The sequence below is a fragment of the Pipistrellus kuhlii genome, unplaced genomic scaffold, assembly GCF_014108245.1.
Source record: "Pipistrellus kuhlii isolate mPipKuh1 unplaced genomic scaffold, mPipKuh1.p scaffold_m20_p_3, whole genome shotgun sequence".
NCBI classification, from domain to species: domain Eukaryota; kingdom Metazoa; phylum Chordata; class Mammalia; order Chiroptera; family Vespertilionidae; genus Pipistrellus; species Pipistrellus kuhlii.
In genome coordinates, this window is record NW_023425529.1 from 163,116,754 (window position 1) to 163,141,236 (window position 24,483).

General features: G+C 40.7%; 1 protein-coding gene across 5 annotated transcripts in view; it reads right to left on the bottom strand.

Annotated features, from left to right (window-relative positions):
• The window catches only part of PSD3 (pleckstrin and Sec7 domain containing 3), a 405,289-nt gene that overhangs the window by 286,273 nt on the left and 94,533 nt on the right, over window positions 1–24,483 (bottom strand). For 4 of the 5 annotated variants that reach the window (XM_045588820.1, XM_036457454.2, XM_045588822.1 and 1 more), the window contains exon 2: window positions 8,513–8,621. The exons of the other annotated variant lie outside the window; for it this stretch is intronic. In XM_045588820.1, the coding sequence (XP_045444776.1) occupies window positions 8,513–8,621 (109 nt within the window). The remainder of the gene's footprint in view (window positions 1–8,512; window positions 8,622–24,483) is intronic. 5 annotated transcript variants of the gene reach the window in all.

Here is a 24,483-nt window from a genome sequence, read left to right on the forward strand (position 1 = left end):
AGACCACTAACACTGCTGCCCACCCCGCAGGGTCGGAATAAAGTAGTGGCACATGCTAGAGCGTGGATGAAAACAATATCAGAAGTGGAAAAAGCTAGTCACAAAAGAACACATACTATATGATTTCATTTATATGAAATGTCCAGAACAGGCAAATCCACAGGGACAAATACACAAAAGCTTGGCTGGTGAAGGGAGAGGATAAGAGTGACCACTAGTGAGCGCAGTCTTTTCTTCTTGAGGTGATAAAATGCTCTAACGCTAAGTGCGGTGACAGACCCACAACTCTGTGAACAGACTAAAAGCCACTAAGTTTTACACTTTAAATGGTTTAGGTGTTTGGTATATAAATTTTATCTCAATAAAGCCACTCAAAAACTATCTCACTTCTGATTATATATCTAAGGGAAATAAAATCAGGATATCAAAATGGCATCCACATCTTAGTGCCCATTGCAGCATTATTCACCACAGCCATGACATGAACTGAGCCAAAGTATTCATCAACAGATGAATGAGTAAAGATGCGCTGGGTGCTCTGTGTGTGTGTAATTGAATATTCTTCATCCGCAAGGAAATAGAAAATCCTGCCATTTGCAACAGCATGGATGGACCTTGAGGACATTATGCTAAGATAAGTGAAACAGAGAAAGACAAATACCAGATGATCTCACTCATATGTGGAATCTAAGAAAGACAAATTGCTAGAAACAGAGTACATTAGTGGTTACCAGGGGTGGGGATGGGGGAATGGGGAGATGTTGGTCCCAAGGCATAGACTTCAGTTACAAGATGAATACGGTCTGGTGATATAAAGTACAGCATGCTGACCATAGTTAACGATTCTTACTGTATTATATACTTGAAATTCGCTAAGAGAGTAGATTTTTAAATGTGCTCAGGACAAAAAAAGGCAACCATGTGAGGTGATGGGTAGGCTAACTAACCTTAATGCAGTATTCATTTTATAACATATTGAATCAGTACACCATATGCCTTAAATTTATACAGTGTTATTTGTCACTTATAATAAAGCTGAAGAGAAAAATAATTACTCAGGCTTCTGGGTCACTATGGCAGAGGGACACAAGTTTTCCTCCTCTCTTCTAGGTCCTACTAAAATGGCAACAACAAACATCAAAAGAAAATAAACTCATCACTGTGCTGACAAGAAGAGAAGCATTATGAAGCTCCAGACTTAATGAGTTTGTCATACTAAAAGGGATGGCACTATAACCACGGACAACATAAAGCAGAAGCACAACTCAGACAGCCTCAGTCACCCTAACCGTGGAGACGCAGAGAAGCTAAAAGCTGAGAGTTGGCAGGTATCCATTCGTGGAATGGGAAGAAGAACAGATGTCAATTGTAATTAACGGGAGAATTATAAAGAATTATCTACAGAGCAGAGTCCTACATTGGCTGCCTCCCCTCTCCTTCCCCCACACAGAGGCTTGCTGGCATCAGGCACTTAGCCTGGGCATAATACAATAGGCAGCCACCCACCTGCCCCTGTGCCAGTCCACACAGCACACCCGGCCTCACCGAGAGTCTGCTCAGCCCTCCTCTATGCAGGGAAGAGGCCTGCTGGGGACACACACTCCGCACATACAGAGAAACAAACCCCAGCTGTCTGTATCTGAAAACTGAATTTTTCATTCATGCATATGAATGGAAAAACAAACTCCCACAGACATTTGAGGAAAAACAGTGGCTTTCAAGAGAAGTCCCAAGACTTAATGCAATAGAACCGACCATGGATGAAGCAAAAATTCCAGAAACAGAAGGTATTCCTAGAAAACAAATTCTAATTAATTCTTTGGAGAGATTCAAGATTATAATCTATAATAATAAAAGCGTAATATGGCCGAACAGCAGAACGACTGTCCAGAGGACCACTCTATGCCACGACCTCTATGACGCACACTGGCACCAGGCCAGCCACGGTGAGTGTGATGCAATTGGTTGGGGGCAGGATGGCACCACTGCCCCATGATTGCCCACAGAAGAAGGCCCAGGCCACCGGCTGGCAGGGTTGTGCTGGCACGATGATCAACTGAAGGGGAGGAGGCATGGTGGCCAACTTGGGCAGTGCCAGGACAAGGCGGGTGCAGGTGGAAGGCGGGGCCAGCTGCCAGCAGCCAGGAAGAAAGCCAGGGTGCCGGCAGCTGGGGGAAGGAGGCCTACCCTTGCGTGAATTTAGTGCATCGGGCCTCTAGTGATTCCATAAAAGAAAAGTCTGTGATGAAAACTGAGTGATCAGAGAATGGAAAAGAGCTCTTGAAATTGTAAATATAATTATCAAAATATAAATTTTACTAGAAAAAAGGTGAAAAATTAAGAGGCATCTAAGATTAGTCTAATCCAGGAGTACCAATATCCATTTAGGAGGAATTTCAGAAGTAAAAACCATAAAAGAGCAGGGGGGAGGGGAGAGGAGGCAGGGTTGAGGTGGGGATAAAAAAGTAATAGAACAAATGTTTCCAGATGTCACACCTCCTGACATGTCAGAGGGCTGGTAGGAGCACCTTTCAAGGGTCCAGACAGAAGGAGCAGATCCACACACAAAGGAGCAAGCCTCAGTCCAATGGACGCCTACAGAGAGCAAAATGGTGCTTCCGGTTCTGAAGGGAAATGAGCTGAACCTAGATTTCAATGAAAAGAACAATAACGCATCAAAACAAAATAGTCATATTCAGACATTGAAAGTTTTAAGAATGCTATCCATCTCAGAATCTCTCCGAAAGTATTCCTAAAGGATATACTCCAGAAAAAAAGAAAAAGACTCCAAGAATGTGGTATGGAATCCAAGAAGCAGTACATCTAATCGAGAATGTTGGAAAGAATTTTGTCAAAGTCGTAGGAGAACAGCTGCATAAGAGCCTAGAAAACTTAGGGCACGATTCAGAACAAGGTGTCAGAAGTTACTAAGAAGAAAGTCTTCAGGATGAAAATGAATGGCCAGCTACAAATAATACACCTGGTGATGAAGTGAAGCCCGAACGACCAGCAGTACACTGTCAGGATGAAAATGAATGGCCAGCTACAAATAATACACCTGGTGATAAAGTGAAGCCCGAACGACCAGCAGTACACTGTCAGAAAGCCTGCCCTCCCCTTGCTCCTCCTCCTCTCTGCTCTGGGGGCTGTGCCATTCCTGGAACAGCAGAGGTTAAGGACATGCTTCTTCACTTCAGGTCCAACTAGACTACTTGGATGCTGTATTCTGTACATGTTGGTGCATATATATATATATATATATATATATATATATTTTTTTTTTTTTTTTTTTTTTTTTCCCATCAACCTGAAGAGAAAGCACGAAAAGATTTTGTTACAGCTCCGGGCCAGAATGTGAAAGCAAAGGTAAGACGGATGGAGGGAGGCTTAGCGTGGGGCAGGAAAGCTGGAGGCGCGTACAGAGCCAATACAGTCTCCGTTTGCAGGAGAAAGTCCTGAGGTGACTCTTAGAACCAAGAGCTTCAGGAACAGTTTCAAATATTCATGTTAAAAACCATAAATATAACGAAGAGAAATTAAAATACAGCTTTTGGAATGGGGGAGTAGACAGAATACGTGAGCCAAATTCCCCCTCTGTCATATTACAGAATAGATGCTTTTTTAACAGAAAATAAATACAGATATAAGTATATTATCTATGGGGCAACTACCAAAACAGCTTTAGAAACAAAGTAAAAAAATAAATAAATAAAGAGTATAAGAAAAATGCAATAAGCAAAAGTCACTGCCACTGGGAAGGCTCATGAGGTTGAGAGATAAAGTGTGTGCCCCAGAGAGACAGGATGGGAAGTGGTGAAGCAGGTGACTCTCGCTTTTAGCCATGCACACTTTTAGTCAAACTTACATTTTTCAGGTTATACACAAGTATTATTTTGGTAATAACAACTTCAAATTTGTATTTAAAATAAAAAAACAAATGCTTACTAAAGGCTAATCCGTCCCTTTCCCCCATTACGTTGGGCACAGGTTAATAATTACTCAGCACGGACCAGTTGTGGGAGGTGGGCGCTGAAGCATCGCAGAGGGAAGTCTGAACTGGCACAATCTATCTGTTAGGCAATTGGTTAAACAGGGATTTTAGTTTTGTTCAGTGCTCTATCCCAAAGACCTAGAACAATGCCCAGCACAGCTCAACCCCTCATATGTTTACTGAATAATGAAGAAATGTGTGTGCACTTTTGGGTGTGAAACACACCAATAAAAATCAGAAATAAACATTACCAAAATGAGAACATATTGCTTGGAGCTACAGATGCTATTTTTCCTTTTCCTTTTTCTACAGATAGCATCTGATAAGCAGTGAGAGGGTTGGGGGGTAGGGGGGGAGAGAAAGCAGGAAGTTTTGGTCCCTACCAAATATAAACTCAATAATGTACTTACCCCAACCATTATTTTTAATTTCACTATCTGTATTTTCCATTTTCTGTACATTATATTTGGTTTTTGTTCAAATAGACATGTCTCTACTTCCTATTTTCCTCTTTAATCACAATGGTTTCTTTTCCCTCTTTTATCTTTTAAACAAACCAATTTTACCATTTCAGAATATTCTATTATCTTTAGTCCTTGGTTCTGTTTCTCTACTTATATATGCTGACACTTCCTTTCATGGAATGTCCTTCCTTTTTATCATTTATACCATTTTATTGTGAGCTCACAGATTTTAGGGACTACTGACTTATTTATTCATAGAGGAGCCCTCTGTATCCTGGGCTGGGAAAGGGTCCCTTTTACAGGGTGGTTTTGCATTGACGTTGGCAATAACTCAAAGGCTTTTACCAGTCCAACACCAGTTGTGTATCACTTTTTAGTTTCAAGTGAAGATACACTTGGACCTCCACCCCACCTGTGCTCCAGGCTTGGGTTTCAATTCTACCTGAGTGACCCTCCCCACCCTCGCCCCCCAATTCTATAAAACCAGGCTGTCAAACCCCAGCCCCATCTCCTTCTCCCCTGGCCTCCAACATTTAAACCATATGCCCTCAGGCACATTCTTTAATATCCCAGAAGTCCATTTCCTTTATCTTTAAAAAGTATAAATCAATAGAGAACATGAGAGTGAGATTTTGTAAACTTCCCACTGTTCACATAAGAAGTTACTTGGTTCTTCTCCTTAGCATCCATAGGCCTGTCACTTCCTCACACACTTGGGTAAGTCACCTGTTCCCTCTACAAGCTGAGGGAGGGACAGAGGCTCTCTCAAGCATTTCTTTCTTCTGGACTTTGATCAAAAGAGAGAGAGCGACTGACCCTGGCCTCCTGATGCTTCCTTAGGAACACTTCAAAGAGTGCACCTTCCCACAGTGAAGCCGCCCATGTATTCTACCTGAACAGTTCAGAAAGCCATGCTGGCCACCTGAGTGCAGCAATCAGACAGGAAAGGTGTGGTCAGAGGAAGTCCGGTAGACATACCTCTTCACACACAGGATTTTTTAAAAAGTGGGTTAAGTAAGTGGATTTGAACTATCTTAGTGCTCCAGAAACAGCTTACTGGAGAAATGGAAATGCTGACAGTGACTTTGAATGCATCTCCAGTGATACTCAGGTGGCATCCCTGAGATCAGTGAGGAAATTGGCCTCATGATCCCCAGTTAGTCCCAAGGAAAGTGACAGCCTTAGACTTTGCCACTGAGCAGAGACTTCACCTGGGGTGCAGGTGGGAGTTCCAGGGAAAACAAGTCAAGATTACTATTTGCAAGCTGTTGCTTATTGCAGGAATCTTCAACCAGCCACCACAGCTTAGAGTGTTGGATGGAGTATGGGAGAACATGTGAACAGCAGGAAGAATCCTGTGGCTGAGAATTAAAATCTGAATTCTCACTATCTGTTCATCATCAATACAGTGCAAGAAAGAGGGGCCATGCTTCTCTGGCGTCTCTGTTCTCTGCTGCTCTCTGGGGGTGCAGCTTTCAGGAGCTTCCCCGGGGTTAGCACAGTGGTTGGCAATGGCTGAGAGGCTTCGGGCTGAGTGTGACATCATTGTGCCGTGACTTAATGAGGAGGTGACCAGCCGCCCGTGGTAGGTTCACCTCTTCCATTCCAGTCAGCTCTTAGAACGTTCGTGGAACTGCAAGGAAAAGGAGGGACTGTGGGAGCCTCACCTGGGCTAACCATAGGCCTGCATTCGTCAGGGGATAGGTGAGCACTAAGATAGTTCAAATCCACTTACTTAACCCACTTTTTAAAAAATCCTGTGTGTGAAGAGGTATGTCTATCAATCAAATTCAAACAGAAGCACTATTCTATTCTCTCTACTGCCTTTCCTGATAGTCTTCAAGTGTGAGCAGTGTTTTGTTGACAGATGAATGGTCTATATAAGTAAACTTCAAGTGTATTTTTTAAAAGATAAAAATGTGCCATCATTTTTTTTTTTTTGTGAAGATAGCAAAAGACTTTCCAAAGTCAATAAAAACTTGCATCTTTTATCCTCCTACTAGAGGCCAAGTGCATGAAATTTGTGCATTGGGGCAGGGGGGAAAGGGGGAATGGTGTTCCTCAACCCGGCCCACACTCTCTCCAATCTGGGACCTTGGGACCTTGGGACCCCTGGGGGGGGGGGGGGGGGGGGTGTTGATCAATCCATCTTGAGTTATCTATCTAAACCAGTTCTTGGCACTTCCTTTTTGCATAACTGAATAAAATGCAACTCCTTTTCCCTGCTTTCGAAGGCCCTGCAAGATTCTGCCCCTATCTCTCTCTTTTTTTTTTTTTTAATCCTCACTCAAGGATGTTTTTTCCATTGATTTTTAGAGAGAGTTGAAGGGAGGGATGAGGGGGAAAAGACAGAGAAACATCCATGTGAGAGAGACACATCAATTGGTTGCCTCCTATAGCACCCCGAAAGGGGCTGGGGATGGAATTTGCAACTCAGGTAGTGCCCTTGACCGGGAATCAAACCCTACACCCTTCACTCTAACCAACAAGCCAAACTGGCCAGGGCTGCCCCTTTCTTAAAGGTTATCTTTCTAAACTTATCTCTCATGATATGCTTTACAAACCAATCAGGCTAGTTTCCTCCCTGTTCCTCAAACAATTTATGTTTCTGCAACCACACCCTTCCTCCAGCCGGTCCCAGACTCTATTTATCAGGATCCTAGTTATTAAGAACCAATTCAACTTTCCCCTCCTCCAGGAAGTCCTCAGGAGCACAACTGACAGTGAGCCTTCCCTTCCTTCAGTCACCTCAGACACAGTTCCCTTAGCAACCAAAGAATAAGCTAAAGTGCAAGAACTGCATCTTCTACTTCGCACCCTCACAGTGCCCAGCACATAATTGCTCATTAAATATATTTGTTCAATAAATGCATGCATATATTCGCACCTGCAGAATCACATCACAAAAAGCAAACAATACCAACCATTTTTACCAGGACAAATAAGGAACAGGGGGTTTAAAGTGTCATTTTGATTTGCCTCAGGTACACAGAGAAAACTACTCAAAACCTATGAGTAAAGAAGAACCAAACTCCACCCACCAGTAAGAAGAGGATATGCAGGTATTTACATATCAATGTAAAAATCATGTTTTATCCAAGTCAAAACAAGCTTAATCAGCACAAAATCACCATGTCGCATTCCAAGTTAAGGCTAAATCAAGAAGGAGTATTGGAGTGAGTCTAATCAGTACTTCCTGTCTGAGAAATAGGGAATAGATACTAAGTGCCCCAAACAGAAAGCCCAGAACAATTAGGGATTTATGGTACATGATAAATAGCAAATTGAGACCTGTAATAAAAGCTGAATGATTTTTTTTAAATTAACTTAGCTGTTTTAAACTTTCTTAACAGTTCCCAACTAATGGAATATCTAATAGGCATTCGTTATAAAGGAAAAGGGATTATTAAATGGCTGTGTATACACTGCATTCTTGATTTACCCAAATATTATGGGTCCACTGTATAATCCCACCGAACATATATCAAATGTACAAGTATTTGACTTTTTCAACTGAACAACAGCTACATTAGCTCACATTCCTTGTCCCCTCAAAACAGAAATCAGTCTCAGGTCTGTCCTTCTGAACGTCAACTTCAAAGGTCAGGGATATGATGATAATAGCAACAGCCAACACTTTTACAGCAGTTACCACATGCAGAGTGTGGTTCTGAGAGCCTTACATAAGTCAATCTACTTAATCCTCAAAAGAATTCTGAGACACACTTCACTATAATCTTCTTTTCCAAGTAGAAAAACTAAGTTATACATTAGATAACTTACTCAAGGTCACACATCTCATAAGCTTCAAGGCCAGTTTCAAATTCCAGAAGTCTAGCACCAGAGCCCAGGCTCCTAACCCCTCGCAATATCCCTTCCCTAATTCCCGAGACATGCTAACACTGCCTCAGATATAGAATTCAGAAATGCAGGATGTGACCCTTGCAGTCTTTTCTAGGTGATTTCAATTAGGTGCTTGAAGCATTCCCAGCTCCTGAGATTTTTTACCCTCTAATTTAATCAGTGACCTGAAAGAGGAGGGGAGGGAAACACTTACTAGTATCTGGAGTTTTCTCTTCAGATTTGCCAAATAAAAATTCATATTTGGCCTTGGCAACACTCTGGGAATGTGCTGATGCATTGTTAACCCAAACAAACGTCTCTGCCTGCAAAATCAGAAAACAAAGGCGTAATTAAAATACATCCTAAAGCAAACGGACACACACACACACACACACACACACACACAAAAGTTGGTTAAGCAATGACTTGCTACAGTGCTACAGCCATCAAACATGAAACATGAAAACATACCCTGCCAAAAATCAGAATGCAAGAGGATGACTGACTGCAAGATTACAACTATGTAAGAAAAGATAAACACATGAACCTGGATGAGGAAATAAAAAAGTATGAAAAGTTTGGCTTGATTGGAAGGCAGAATTAGGGTAGAATTTTTTAAAATTAGGTTTACACTAGTTTTTTTTCGATAAGATACCTGTGTTTTATTTTTAGACACATCATTACCCACAACCCAGAGCAGAAACATTTCTGCTTTGTGTGGGATCTGCTAAAGTATGCCAACAAAAAGGAGTCTTTCCCCAAAAGACACCATATTTTTTATTTCATCCAGAAGCCCATACAAGGCATAGAAGTGCCGGGCATCCCATTCACTCCTACTGTCCTACATTTGAGCATCTGCCCGGTGTCCTCTGGCATTCTTAAAAGTTCCTTATTTGAAAGAAAAATTACACAGGTGACTGTGAAAGAAGTTCACGCCTTGATTGTGAATTCCTACAGCCTTCTTCCTCGTTGCTTTAGACAAATGACACAAAGCAGAAGGCCTCTCTTCTCTGGCGTAGGATTAATTATAAATAAATAATAAAGTAGAAATTTCAACATATAAAGAAAGTTGGCCTCGTCAAACCAGGGATTCATTACTCTGGTTCTCTCCGGTCCAGACGTGACCCACACTGGTTCCTGCCCTCTCTTAACTCAATCAGACACCGTTCCCGTCTGTGCAGCAGGTGACCATTCACCTTAGGAGAGGGGGGTATGAAGAGCTTTATCAGCACCCAGCCAACTACTTCAAAGAGGGAAACTGAGGACATCTGTTATATCCTTTGTAACAGAAATGATGCGACAGTAGTGAGAAGGCCCATGATGGGGCTGTGATGAACTCCTCACCCTACAGCAGGCTCAGTGGGCAGGCCTCTCTTTGTTCTTGTACACCAATATCAAAGAGCCAGCTTGTGCAATTTTGAGATTGGCAATTTCTTAAAATAGCTCTGTAATCACTTAATGTTCATAATGTGTAAAATTCATTTTTGGGGGGAGAGGAAGGTGCACTCCTTTTAGAGATACATGCTTGATAATCACGGGTCTTTAATTACCCTTTCCCCAATAGAGAAGAAATATTAAAATTTTTGTATTTAGGGAACTTCAAGCTGGTAAAAAGGGGAACTTTTTTTTTTAGTGCCCTACTTTGGGAAGGTCCTCTAAGGAGCTAATGCCCTCAGAATCTGGAAAGATGTGAGGCAGAAAAGGACTGAAACATCCATCTAAGCAGCCAATCCATGATTCTCTCTTCTCTCTCATCATTGATGTTTCTCTCTCTCTCTCTCTCTCTCTCTCTCTCTCTCTCTCTCTCTCTCTCTCTCTGTCTCTCTCTCTCTCTCTCCCCCTTCCTCTTTGAAATCAATAAAAATATTGAAACAAAAAGGAAAACTGAAAAAATATATATATTGAAACAATAATAGCTCACTCACTCAAATCTAACACTTGATTTCAACATTCACACTCCACGCCCTGTCCAACCCCATCTGCTCCTGTTACTCAGCAGAAGCCAGGCCCGTAGAAACAGGGCACCACACATGCAAACTTGAGCACAGGCAGGGACTAGCAACTCAGTGCAACTCAGTGCCAAAGCTACGAAAGGCAATGGTTAGTGTTACAGGGCTGAAACGTGTCTCCAAAAATTCCTCTATCGAAGCCCTAAACCCGGTGTCTTCAATGTGATTCAATCTGGAGGCAGATCTATAGGGTCATTTGGATGAGCCCTAATCCAATATGACTGGTGTCCTCATAAAAAGGGATGAGGACACAGACACCCAGAAGGAAGAGCAGATGAAGAAAGAAGGAGAAGGCGGCCATCTGCAAGCCAAGGAGAGAGGCTGCAGAAAGCACAAACCCTGCTGACAGCTTGATCGTGGACTTCTAGGCTCAAGTGTGTGGAAGTTACTTTTGCTCTGGCTAAGCTACCCAGTCTGTGGTACTTTATTAATGCGGTCTAGTCAAGTGACACGGTCAAGAAAGCTAAATGAATAGGAAATGAATGGGAAGTTGTTTAAGATGACAAGTAATTTAAATCCCGGTAAAAGGGAATACAGAACCCATCCAAGTCACACCACAAAGGGGAGGTGGGGAGAGGAGTGACTGACACAAGTAGGACAGGTGAAAAGGAATGGTTATGTTAGATCCTAGATCCCTTCCTCTACTTCATTAGGCAATGGCACCTCCCACCCAGGCACAAGAATAAAGCTTTATTCACTGGGGAGATTTTCCAGAGAACACCTGGCCTGGGGACACCAGGCCCAGCTGATACAAGGGTGCCTCAGGGGATGGGGGGTTCATTTGCTGGCTGAGATGCAGCCTATGGGATGCACCCTGCACTTGACCCTGCGGGCAGGAGATCTGAAGAGCTTCCTCTGCAGAATGCAACCAGCCCAAGAAGACACAAATGATTAAATCAGGGGCCACTAACAAATGCCTACCCGGATCCTCCTACAGGAAGCTTAGAACTTCCAACTGGCTGTTTAGACCTCACATTACATTCCTTAACTTTCATGACTGCAGTGTGTTTGGAAAATTACAGGCCAATCACTTAGAATATTCTTCAACTTCGGTCTGTCTTTACATTCCCTCATGATTAAATTCAGATTATGCATCTTTTACAGGGCTACCACAAAAATGATGGTGTTCTCTTTGCATCCTGTTAGAGGCCCCGGACTTTAATTTGTCCCACTACTGATCACAGTCACTTTGATGTGCCAGGCTTCTCCACTGCCAACTTAAACTTTTCCTCTTTGTCATTAATTAGATGCTGTGGAAAGACACTTAGAAACTGGAAATATCCTGCTCCTCATTGGACTTTCAAGTTATAAGTTTATTTTATCAATATGGTCTGAATTTACTATTTTATCCAATGCGTTGTAATCCACTACTCTATTGTTAATTTCAATGTCTGAAATGCCTAGTTTTGGCCCATGGAAGCTCTTTCTAGCTGGCTTCGGTGTCTTTTTCATAGTTCTCATTATTCTCTGAACACTTTACTTTCTGGGACAGTAGGATGTTCCCGGCTTCTTCTCTTTGGAATCAGCCTTTTTTTAAAAAATAAATATATAATATAATATAATATAATATAATATAATATAATATAATATAATATAATAAAAACTTGGTCCATTTTAGTGAAAAATATCATTTGGGATTTAGATACAAGAACTAGACACTGGGTGGTCATGTATGTTCATTACTATTTGGGTGGGAGCAGGGAGGTGGGGAGTAAGGGAATACCTGTTCCTAGACCAGCTCAAGGGATAGAGATACAGAATTTAAACACACACTGGTGCACCCACACTTGCTGTGGGCCAAGTAAGGGCCTCCCATGATGTCCACACCCTAATCCCTAGGACCTGTGAATGTTGTTTTATATGGCAAAGACTTTGAAGATGTGATTTCATTTCTTGATATGAGATTATCCTGGATTACCTGGGGACCAAGATTTGAGACACACAAAAAGAGGAAAGCAGACTGAGGGAAAAAGATGCCATGCTATTAGATGGAGAAAGGGGCCTAGCACCAGGGAACGCAGCTCTAGAGGCTGGAAATGGGAAAGAAAGGATTCTCCCCTAGAGCCTCCGGAGGAACCACTGCCTTGCTGGCACCCTGACTTTAGCCCCCGACACTCATTCGGACCGCTGGCCTCCAGAACTCAAAGGGAATCAATTCTGTTGTTTTAAGCCACCAAGTTTGTGGTACTTTTGTTATAGCAGCCACAGGAAACTAATATAGTCACACAGAGAAATTTACATACGTGTGTGTGTGTGTGTAATATATACACTTTTATATCAATGTTCACTTCTACATCTATCTAATAAAAATACCAGGAGATCACATGCATATTTTTCTAAAGTTAGCTTCTGTTACTTTCAAATATAAATGTGTGGGGGGGTTTGGATTTTTTTTTATTTTTTAAATGAATGTTTTTAATGAAGTAACCATTTGATGAGTAGTTTCTATTCCACCTATATTGTTTCTTGTTATTGCAGTTCATCCAAATACACTTTGCTCTTCCACTATAATTAAATTTTTATTGCTGAAAAACAAAACATTAATTCCTTTAGGCTATAAAGAAATTCATATCCTGTCATGTGCAGCATTTTCCCCTTTAAAAATATATTTGACATATGCCTGCATATAAACAAGCAGAAATAACATGGGTATTTGAGAAGAAGAGGTTGGCCTGTTTAATGTAAAGCTCTCTACAACCAGCCCCGACTCCCCTGATAGGCTAACTGGATAGATGGTCTAAAGCCAAGTGCAATTGGGACAGAGAGCATCTCAAGAGTACACAGAGTCCAAAAACAGCCAGGAGACAAATAAGGTAACAGAAAGGCCAAATCTTTGACTTTTAAAGGTTAGAAACAGCATGAAAACCCAAGGGCAGAGCAGGAAATGGGGCTTCCAGGCCAAGGAAAAGACAGCAGGACACAGACAGACTCAGGACTCGTTCCTCCATACTCACTATCCAGCCCTGCTGCCAGCCTGTTCCAACTGTGTGAGCACAGAGACAAGAGCTGAATGCATAGCCCTTTTAAAAACCCCTGGAGGTCCATGTCATCTTCCCACCAGCTGCTGTCTGTTCACTCAGCCCATTTCCTAAAAGCATACTCCCCTGGGATGGGCAAGTGGGGTTCTGCTGCTCCTCCAGGCTGGGAGCTGGGAAGCCAGCCCAAGGAGGGGAGTGTGGCAGGGGGCTCCAAAGTAGAGACAGAGTCACCAGCTGCTTCCCATTGCCAGGCCCGTGAAGTCAGAGGGAAGAATATAAAAGGAAGCCCCTGGCTGACTCCAGGACCCTTCCCTTGGTAGTCTGCATCCTGGAGACATGTTATTGTCTTTGGACCCAGAGAGAAAACTCTATCTCCTTCTAGGAACTGTGCCTGCCCAGGGCCAGGCTCTGAATCCAAAATACATTTGGACTTATTATAAATAGTGATAGCAGCTTCATTTTTTTTTTTTGAGTTTGATGTAGAAAGTTAGGGGCTTGGAAACTAGACAATAAACATTCCTTTGTAACAAACATAAGACAAAAGGATCGAGTTTCTATCTCAGCTCCTTCATTAAGGCATCAAGTCACTAAACTGTTGGAGAGCTTCTTACTAAGAATTTAAAAGAAAATAACCAACCAAATAGTGTTAGTTCACCGTCTATCTTCTGTCTTTCCCACCATTTGACAATTAGTAATGACAGGTGGGTAGGCCCTTCCACCCAGAGATGAAGGTGTGAGTTTAGTCTGTCTTATCTCCTTCCCACTACCTACCTTTTCGCCTTCCTGGGCTTTGGTAATGTCTAAAACACATAAAAAGTCTCTTGGCTCTCACTCAGGAGGCTGGCACTTACCACGTATAGGACACACTGGGGATTTAAGTAAGGTGACACGGGAAGACTGAATTGCCACAGAGAATTTTAAAAGTCAGCCCCACTCAATAAATAAATAAATAAATAAATAAATAAATAAATAAATAAAGTAAGTCAGCCCAGTATAACCAGGATCCCTCTGAGGAAATCAACCAGGTTTTAAATCAGTGACATTCCCAAGTACCCCTCTATGGATTCAAGAAAAGGAGGAAGCAGGAGAAACCAAGATGGCAGCATAGGTAAACACCTGAAATTGCTGCCTCGTACAACCACTTCTAAACTACAACTAAAAGACAAAACAGACATCATCCAGAACCACAGGAAGACTGGCTGAGTGGAAATTCTACAACTAGAAGGAAAGAGAAAAGCACACTGAGACTCAGAGGAGGTGTGGAGAGGGCTGGCAACCGAGTACACAGCTGGCCTTTTCAATCCACAGGGAGACACAAGCTCCCACTTGTGTCTGAACTCCAGGGTAAGTCTCTGAGCAACAATGCTCCACTGAAGCAAGTCTTGCCCCATAAGGGAGTCTCCAGTACAGAATTTCTCCCATTGTAGACACAGCTGATCCTCACAGCCAGTTGGCCTGGAGGTCAATTACTCCCAGTAATAGCAACAACAATCAAGGCTTAACTAAAACAAGACTGTGCACTCAACCCACAGGGGTGCACCAAGAGTGTCTACCTTGGGTAACTAGGGAGGCTGAGCCACTTAGCACATAAAGCCACTCTATCAACACAGGGAAGCAGCCAAAATGTGGAGACAAAGAAACAGGTCACAAATGAAAGATAAAGGAAAGCAAACTACAGGATATAGAGTTCAAAACCATAGTTATAATGCTTTTCAAGAACTTTCTAGAAACCACCGATAAATTTAACAAGACCCTTGAGGATATGAAAAAGGACCAACTAGAAATTAAACATACACTGACTGAAATAAAAATAATATACAGAGATCCAACAGCAGACTAGAGGATCGCAAGAATCAAGTCAAAGATTTGAAATACAATATAAAGAAGCAAAAACACTCAGCCGGAAAAGCAAAAGGCAAAAAGATCCAAAAATATGAAGATAGTGTAAGGAGCCTCTGGAACAAATTCAAGCATACCAATATCTGAACTATGGGGGTGCCAAAAGAAGAGAGAGTACAAGATACTGAAAAGCTATTTGAAGAAATAATGACAGAAAACTTCCCCCACCTGGTGATAGAAATAGACTTACAAGTCCAGAAAGCACACAGAACCCAAACAAAAGGAATCCAAAGAGGACCACACCAAAATACATCATAATTAAAATGCCAAGAGCAAAAGACAAAGAGAGAATATTAAAAGCAGCAAGAGAAAAAGAGTTACCTACCTACAAGGATGTACCTATATGACTGTCAGCTGATTTCTCAACAGAAACTATGCAAGCCAGAAGGGAATAGCAAGAAATATTCAAAGTGATAAAGAGCAAGAACCTACAACCAAGATTACTCTATCCAGCAAAGCTATCATTCAGAATTGAAGGTTAAATAAAGAGCTTCACAGATAAGAAAAAGCTAAAGGATTTCATCACCATCAAACCATTATTATATGAAATGCTGAAAGGTTTTCTTTAAGAAGAGGAAGAAGAAGAAAAAGGTAAAGATAAAAATTATAAACAACAAATACATACCTATCAACAAGTAAACCTAAAAATCAGTAAATAAAAAATCTGATGAGCAGAATAAACTGGTAAATATAACCGAATCAGGGGTATAGAAAGGAAGTGGACTGGCAATCCTCAGAGAAAAAGGAGTGTGGGGAGTGCGGGAAGAGACTGGACAAAAATCATGGACCTATAGATGAGGACAGTGCATGGCAGGGGGTGTAAAGGCAGAAAGTGGGGTGGGAACCAGGTGGAGGGGAGCTATGGGGGGAAAAGAACAACTGTTATAATCTGAACAATAAAGATTTATTTTAAAAAATAAATAATCTAACTAAAAGAAAAGAAAGGAAACCCAAAATAAGCAATGATTTTGGAGAACAGAAAAAAAGAAAAGGAGGAAGGTTAGGCCCTAAGAAAACAAATACCAAGCAAAACAGAGAAGATAGAGTCATGGTAAGTGTTCATAAATATTTTTGCTGAGTCCTTATAAACTCAGCAACCTCAAAAAAAGCTGTTAACCTTGGGAGAAATACCTCAAAAAAATTACATACACCAAGTATCAGCCTGATTCACCGAAGCTAAGCTTTGGCATCGTTAGTTATTTCAAAGGCTCCAGTAACAACTTCTGAAACAAAATTAAATCTACTCTAATTTTTTTTTTTTTAAAGCCAAGTCATTTAGCATTTTGACAAGAAGAAAAAATAGGTGTTACATGTGAAGTCAACGTGGGCATCATGAGAGGTACATTTATACCCCTTAACTTGGAAGTCAGCTCTGAGTGGCTATGCGTTTTAGTGAAACAGTAGTACTCAGGCCTGGATCTCACAAATAAGACATGCTAAAGGCTGTTAACAATTAAGATAAGAAAATCAGCCTTAATTTTATTCTTCCTCAAGGATGTATGTGAGTCATTAAATCAATTAACCCAACATTCTTTTCTGCTTGTGAAGTATTTATCCAACCTACGTGTAGGGAGAAAAAAAAAATACCTCTGGACAAACACAAACATTCCGAAAGTCATAAAATCCAAGCTGTAATTTAAGTTAAAATAGCACAGGAAATATTAGGAATAATGTAATCATTGTACTCATTTCTATAGGAAAATATATAGTCCACCTAAACCTTATCAAAGCAAAATATCTCCAAGCACGTGCCCCTTTGAAAAACAAATGATCATGAGTTTGGTATCACAATGAAAATCAGAAGAGTCTGGTCACAACCCCCTACCAAACTTCCTCCTCCCCTCCCCCGACTCCCTAAGCCCAATAGGGAAGCTTCTGGTTTTGCCCAGAGGATATAAATCCTCACCAGACAACACCAAGCACTTCAGCCCTGGCAGTTAACAGATGCCATTATGAAGAAATAAGCATGAGCTTTTACAAGACACAAACTATTCCCTTATAAGCCAAAATAAGTCCACTTCTTGAAAATAAATGCTTACATAAGCATGTTAAAAGGAAGTCATTCTCTGAGGACTTCTAGGTCCCTCATCGGGAACCTCAGGTTGTCTGTGGTGCCTCACAGTTCTCAACCTCATCCACAGAAGCAGGTGATCTAAGAGGTGTCTTATTCAGACTCATACTTGAGAACGATAACATAGGAGTGAAACACTCTGGAGCAGCATCCCTGCTGGTCCAGACACAACCTGCAACAGAGCATCCAGGATGCTTGTGGATAGATAAACTAAACTGCTGAGCGAGGCCCACTGAGTCTAATTCTAGAAGTGGTGTGAGAGAACCTGGATTTTTACCTAACTCCTCTAGCTGATCCATAGGCATGCTGAAGCTTGAGAGCTACTATTCTGGAGCTCTGTGTGAGATACAACTGACTCCTCAAAAAGCTGACAGCAAGGAACAAAGCCCATCCTTTAGGCCACCTCCACCACCCCTACAACACAAACTACGACAAAATACCCCAGAAAATTAAACATCAATCTATTATTTGTGAAAGAAGCTTTAGCAAGCTAGGTATACACAGAAACTTCTAGAATCTGATAAAAGGCATTATCAAACAATCCCACAGTACGCATCTTACTTAGTGGTGAAACTCTCCTACACGTCCTATAAGCAAACAATACAAAGGAGTTTAGTGGTAACTCTCAATCCCTTTTGGGAAGATAACCTCTAAAACATCCTACCTATAATTTCAGGGTATTTCATGACATCATACACTCAGAACTTCCAAAGCCAGAAGTTTCCAAGAATTCCAAATGAAGAAGCCTTGAAGAAAGTGTGTTGTTTTTTCAAGTGTAAAACAGGAATCCTGTATTCAATAGTAAAGGTTTTTTAAAATTGTATAAAACAGGAACACTGTATTCTATAGTAATGGTTTTTAAATTTGTGTAAAACAGGAATACTGTATTCTATAGTACTATCAGATTCATGGTACTAAAATAAAACTGTATACACTCAAAACACATGAATGGGTCCTCAGCCTACAAAATAAAGCCCACACTCTGCAGCCCCAACAGTCTGGCTCCAATCTCCTTTTCTTGCGTTTACTTCCCATTCTTTCACTGAACTAGCCAACAGCATTCCTCTCCTCCGTGTTTAATGCCTCTGACTCCACCAACCTTGTCCTCCACCCTCTTCTCCAAGCTCACTTGCAAGCAAGAGAGAAATGGGAGTCAAGACATCATCTTTGTTACTGATAGAGCTGCTCAGAAAAAAACGGTCATAGATGGATGACAAGAATGGACAGACTTCCCCAGCCAGTCACAGGCCCAGCTGGACAACACCAGGCCACCCTGGCAGGGCCTGACTCTGAAGAGAGAGGCCCAGCAGGCGCTGGGAAGAGGGTCTTCATTCTCTTTCCCCAGTTCACCAATCAGATAGGTCATTCCTCTATCCATGGCGATCCCTGTGAGTGGAAACAAGAGGCCCGACAAATGTAGGCTGCCTCACTGACACTGTTTTTTGTGTGTTTTTTTCAAGGCAAAGTACAAGTCCCACCCTGACCTAAAACCATCCCATCCCAAACACCATTTATCACATTATCCTTTCCTTGGAATTCCCAGCACCTGATGCCTGTGCTACTCTTCTGAACCAACATTTACAATAGTATCTCTTATACATACTGATGAGTATGTATCAAGATAAAATAGACAATAAGTCTCCTGATAACAGGACTCGATTTATCTCTGAATTTTCATCATTTAGATGCATGCCCTGAATAAAGATAATATTCAATTATCCATTGATTTTGAGAAATTATTAATGTCAGAATGTGGAGTGTAGTCTCTGATAGGTAAGAAGGAATCCTAATTAAAGGGGAAATACAATATGATCAAGAGGTGTTTTCTGAACATTAACAGTCAACAGCATGTCGGGTTAGAATAAAAGATACAAAGAAGACACAGGACAGAAGTTAAAAGAGAAGAAGCAGGAGAGAGAACTATAGTTATTAGGTGTATTTGCAAAAGAGTTCTTTGAAAAATATAATAAAGAAGAAATCATTAAAAAAAAATGGAAAGCTGTCCAACAAAGACAACTGAATAAAAATAAATGACAACCGATTAGGAAATACATGAGGGTTGCCATGGGTCACTAGGTGATAATAAACCGATGTTTCCAAGATATTGCTAACATAACAGGGCAGTAATAAATGCGAGATAGTAAGTCATTTTTTTACTACTCTTTCTTTGTATAACCCACAGATCCCAATTAGATGGATCCTTATTACAGGTCCAAATCTACCTGAAAAGAATAATGAAGATGACTCCAGGAACTGAAAATGAGACTTCTGGAGGGAGCAAAAAAGCTTAGGATAAATATATTTTTTTTAAAGAAAATTTTCCTGAAGGATCATCATACTCTTGAAGACAAGAAGTTAAAGAGAATATCACAGACATTTTACATCTCCACCGAAAAATGGAGAAATTCGGCAACAGAGAAATTTTAGCTAAATATGAAGGAGAAACTCTCTAAACACAGCAATGTAAATGGAACAATAGTAGAAAAAAAAATATTACCTTTTTAAATTAGTTAACTCATTACTTGGAGTCCATACAGTTGTCAACACAATGGGATAGCAATACATAAACCAGAAAAAGGTTATATTTTGAGCAATCTAAAGACTAAAGAAGACAAAGACAACAACAAAAAAGCCATCAAAATTAAATATATACATAGGTTTTTATAGATAAAGTCGTTGAAAGAAGTCTTTAAACTTGCCATCAAGATAATTTATTTGTCCTAAGACAAATAGCATGATAAATCAGCTATCTAACAAAAATATCCTAGTCAAGAGTGGATATGCTTCCTTCAGTGCTCGGAGCTCTCTGCCTCAAGCCCATAACATCACTTGCATTCTGGATAAAACCATGTAAAATCTACAACACTTTCATTTTGCAGAAATCTTATATTAGTCTCAAAATGAAATAGGTCAACTAGGATTCTTAAAACGATGCCTCGCCTATCAAAAATGTCCTTAAAATTTTTATCCAACATTAAAAAACTTAGAAATCTATAGGTTGCCTTAAAGTTAGAAATATGTGACAATATATGGAAAGGGATTGAGTGGGGGGAGAATAATGTCATTTGGGGGCAAATTGACTAATCACATTGCTAATGCATCTCCAGTGAGATGTCTGGTTTTTTTAACTGGGTTTTTAGATGAGTCTTAAGTTGAGAATGGAATAACTTTGGAGTTATTCCAGTTATTGCAGTGGGTGACTGAAGAATTGGTTAGCATATTTTTTTCTTAATGTTACTTATGATTATGAACTATGAGCCAGGCACTGTGCTGAGAACTTTATATACTGCATCATCTTTTTCTTTACAAGCACCTGAGGTCTAGGTTCTGTTGTCACTCCGAGCTGGAAGACAAGGAGACACAGTGGAGCCAAGATTGGCCATAATTTTTGGAAGATTCTGTTTAGACACCATATGTATTCCCATACATTACAAACCAAAGAACTTAACCCTCTTAATTTCTGCTTCTAAAACAAAAAGTTTCCTTTAGAACTTTCCTCATGTGCATAACAGGTTCTCTAAGGTTTCTGTGTTATAGATTCCATTTTCTGAATTTAAGGTTTTTCCTTCTTTTATCCACACATAACTAGCAATAACTAAAATTCAAAGCATCAAGACAAATTCAGTTATCCTTTTTCAAAATTACTCAGAAGGGCAGTTTGAAACCATCCAAACATTTAAAAATTAAAACCAATGATTAGTAGTTCCTTACATTATCTTGTCCAGGACTTAATGTTATATAACACAGCTGAAAGAATAGGAGGTGAAAGAAAATAAAGGAACAGTAACAATGTTTCAGGTATAAACAATTTATTTACAGTACTCCAGATTTACTGATAGACCAAATTTTAAGACTTTGCTTACAGCTAAAATAAAGAGGCCACATTCTTAAAACATGAAGCAAATATGTCACTGGAAAAAGTAGAGGGTATCAAGCTGGCCATCAGATGGGTCCATTCATCCTAGGCATTCCTACTTGCTTGCTTCCTCTCTATGAATGTTAGAACCTGCTTCACATAATTTAGCCCAAATAAGGAGGCCTACTTCAGGTATGGAGAAAATAAGTTATAAAAAATATGGAATTTATTTTAGCACTTTCTCAAAAAACAAAAAATAATACTTCATTAAGAAAACAGCACATGTATGCATAGTTTCTACCTATATGTGCCTACAGGCAAAATAGCTTAATTAAAATAGGTTCTAAGAAATAATTCTTTAATTCTAATTAATAACTCTTGTTGCACTGCACAAAACTTATGCTTTCTTCCTTAAAACCTGAGGCACATTTTTTACTGCAAGGACTGTTTTGCCTCAGAACTAATTCATAGTGCAGGCATTGATTTTCTCCTTACAGTGATACCTCCTGAGCAATCAAGGACCCTTAACTTCTCTGTGGCAAGGTCTCCCTTGATCTCCAAAGCAGCGAAATGTCGAGTGGCTAGAACTGGCTGTTTTTCCCCACAGAGGCACAAAAGACTCCTGTGTTCTACCATCTTCTCAACCCAGCGCCAGTGGTCTCCGTTTTACATCCAAGCCACCACCCCTTTCACATATTTTGAAATTCAAAGAGAACATAATATTATAAACAAAGTGACACAGACTTCTTCACTGGGCTACAGGACAGACCTATTAGTATAACTAATGTTGCTTTTAGGTCAGACTTTTTTGCTTTTATAACCCTAAAATATTTTCCTAAATCCCAGCCCAAAAGTGTTTAAAACAAACCACTAAAAAACAATCTGCATGGCCAACTTATTCTTCATTGAAGCTCAGCTCACAAAAAAAGATTCATTCATGTTACAAAGCTATTTTTAAATGTGCCTAACTCATGGCTTAGAATCCACTAACAAGTACACATTATACTTCAGTGGAATTTTCAAAGTTTAAAATTATATTTCTCCCAGCTCACTTCCACCTCCCCCAATTCTGACATCCTGAATATCAACATTATTTTAAACTTTGCTGTTTTCTATTAACAGTAGCTTCATTCATTGGCCATTCAGATAAGCCTTTCTGGGCGCTCTGGCATCTGACTTTTCAATTCAGTCATAGCAGTCAAGTTTTGGCTACCTCAAGATGTAGGAGCACATCCTGCCAAAGCCCAAAGGAAGTTTCTCCAACTGAAATGGACAGAGACCTACCATGGACAGGAGGCTCTGCACTTCAAGAACCAGCATCCCTTCCTGGCCATTGACACAAGGGCAGTGGGCTTTACTGCCAGGCTTTGTTCTCGCTCACCCCATCACCCCTCCTTGGCACATCCCCTGGGGAACATGCACATCAAGTGGCCAGAAGGACAATTTACTACGCAGGAGGGCACAACTGTGCTCTAAAAAATTACAGCCTCCTATTATTTCCAGACTTGAGGCTACAAAATGCAGTAAGGGGTCTATAGGAAAAGTGTCCAACCCAACAAATGGACCAAGAATTCTGGTCAATTTGCAGGATTCTTGAGATGGATGGCAAGTTAAAACATCTGAAGCCAACAGGCCGACTCTTCATTTTGACATATGGATACTAACACACCTACTAAAGAGGCCTCAAGCTTTCATAAGGCACTTTATTGTTTAAAGCAACACATATGTGAGCAAAATAAATGGAAGCTTCATAGCAGAGTAAAAGGCATGCCCGGGTGAAACTGCACGTCATATAACACTTGGTGTTTTCCATGCCCGTTTCTCCCAGTGAGTTTAAGGCATATTAGTAGCATGATCTCATTAATCCTCACAAAACCTGATGAGGGAAGTAGGCAGCAAGTATTTTAATCTCCCTTTTTAAAATGAAAAAAGAAAATAAGTGCTATGCCACTTTTCCCAGGAGTGCAGCCGGCACACAGTCCCACAGTCAGGGAAACAGCTGACTGCACAGAGTAGAATGGAGCACTCTGGGCTGTTTTAAAGGAAGTACTTCTCACTGAGATAAGATGGACTTCATTAAGCAGCTGTATATTATGTATTTCCCAAAGGGACTGCCACTCCACTTCCCCCAAAGCTGTTAAACTCTATACTACACTCTCAAACAGAGTAGTTTGTGTGTGTGTGTGTGTGTGTGTGTGTGTGTGTGTTGTTGTTGTGTGTGTGTTGTTGTTGTTGTTCTTGTTGTTGTTGCTGCTGCTGCTTCTGCTGCTGCTACTGTTGATTCTTACCCAAGGATATTTTTTTCTTGATTTTTAGAGGGAAAGGGGAAAGGTAGAGGAGATAAAGAAAGAGAAATATGGATGAGAGACACATCAATGGTTGCCTCCTGCAAGAGCCCTGACCAGGACCAGGGATAGAGCCTGCAAACTAGGTACATGCCTTTGACTGGAATGGAACCCAGGACCCTTCAGTCTGCAGGCCGACATTCTATCCACTGAGCCAAAATGGCTAGGGCAAAAAAAAGTAGTTTTTTTTAAAGGTCCAACTCCCCAGATGTCTTAACTTCCTGTCATGCCCTCCAACTGTGCCTCTCAAACAGGAGTATCCTCAACTCCTCAGGGTTACTCAGTGATGTGCCAAGGGGTATACCCAGTCTCAGAATCAATGGGCATACTTCTTCGAGCTCTATTTGAATAGATTCTTTAAAATAAAATAAATGATTTTTAAAATGAGTATATATTTTTAAATGGAATGCAAAATTGGCATGAAGTTTTTAAATGAGTAAAAAAGAAGTAAGGCCACCTTAGCATGCTGCTTCAGGGAATGTCTGCCCTCAAGCAGTGAAGGGGCAGAGGGACATTACTGGTAATTTTTGTTTTAGCTGGTTCAGAGAAAACTCTGAAAAACAAAATGAAGACATTTAAGAGAAAAAAATTATTCCAATCTTCTTCCCTGACCCAACCAACCTATTCCAGGCAGATGGGAATACATCTTTTCAGAAAGGCTTCTCTTTGGCTTTTTTCCCACACAGGCTGTAAAACTTAGAGTTGGATTCTACTTCAGACGTTCTACAAAAGCGTCCTAAGATTACCCGTGTAAATGATACATCCATGAGAAACCTAGGCGACATCCAAAGCCACTCACTGTGTTCATTGAACTACCTTCAGAGTGTGTGACACCACAGGTTCGCCCTGCTCAAGTCCTTCAGTAAAGCCACCTTCCTCCTTTGACTCCTTGTGTACTCTTTGCCTTTTCAACTGGAAAATTAGAAAATAAAGGAAAGGCAAACGACCACACTGTCACATGATCTAGTTAGTAACCAAAGACGACGGCACATAAAAGTAACTGCATGTCATCAGGAAAACCAACGGA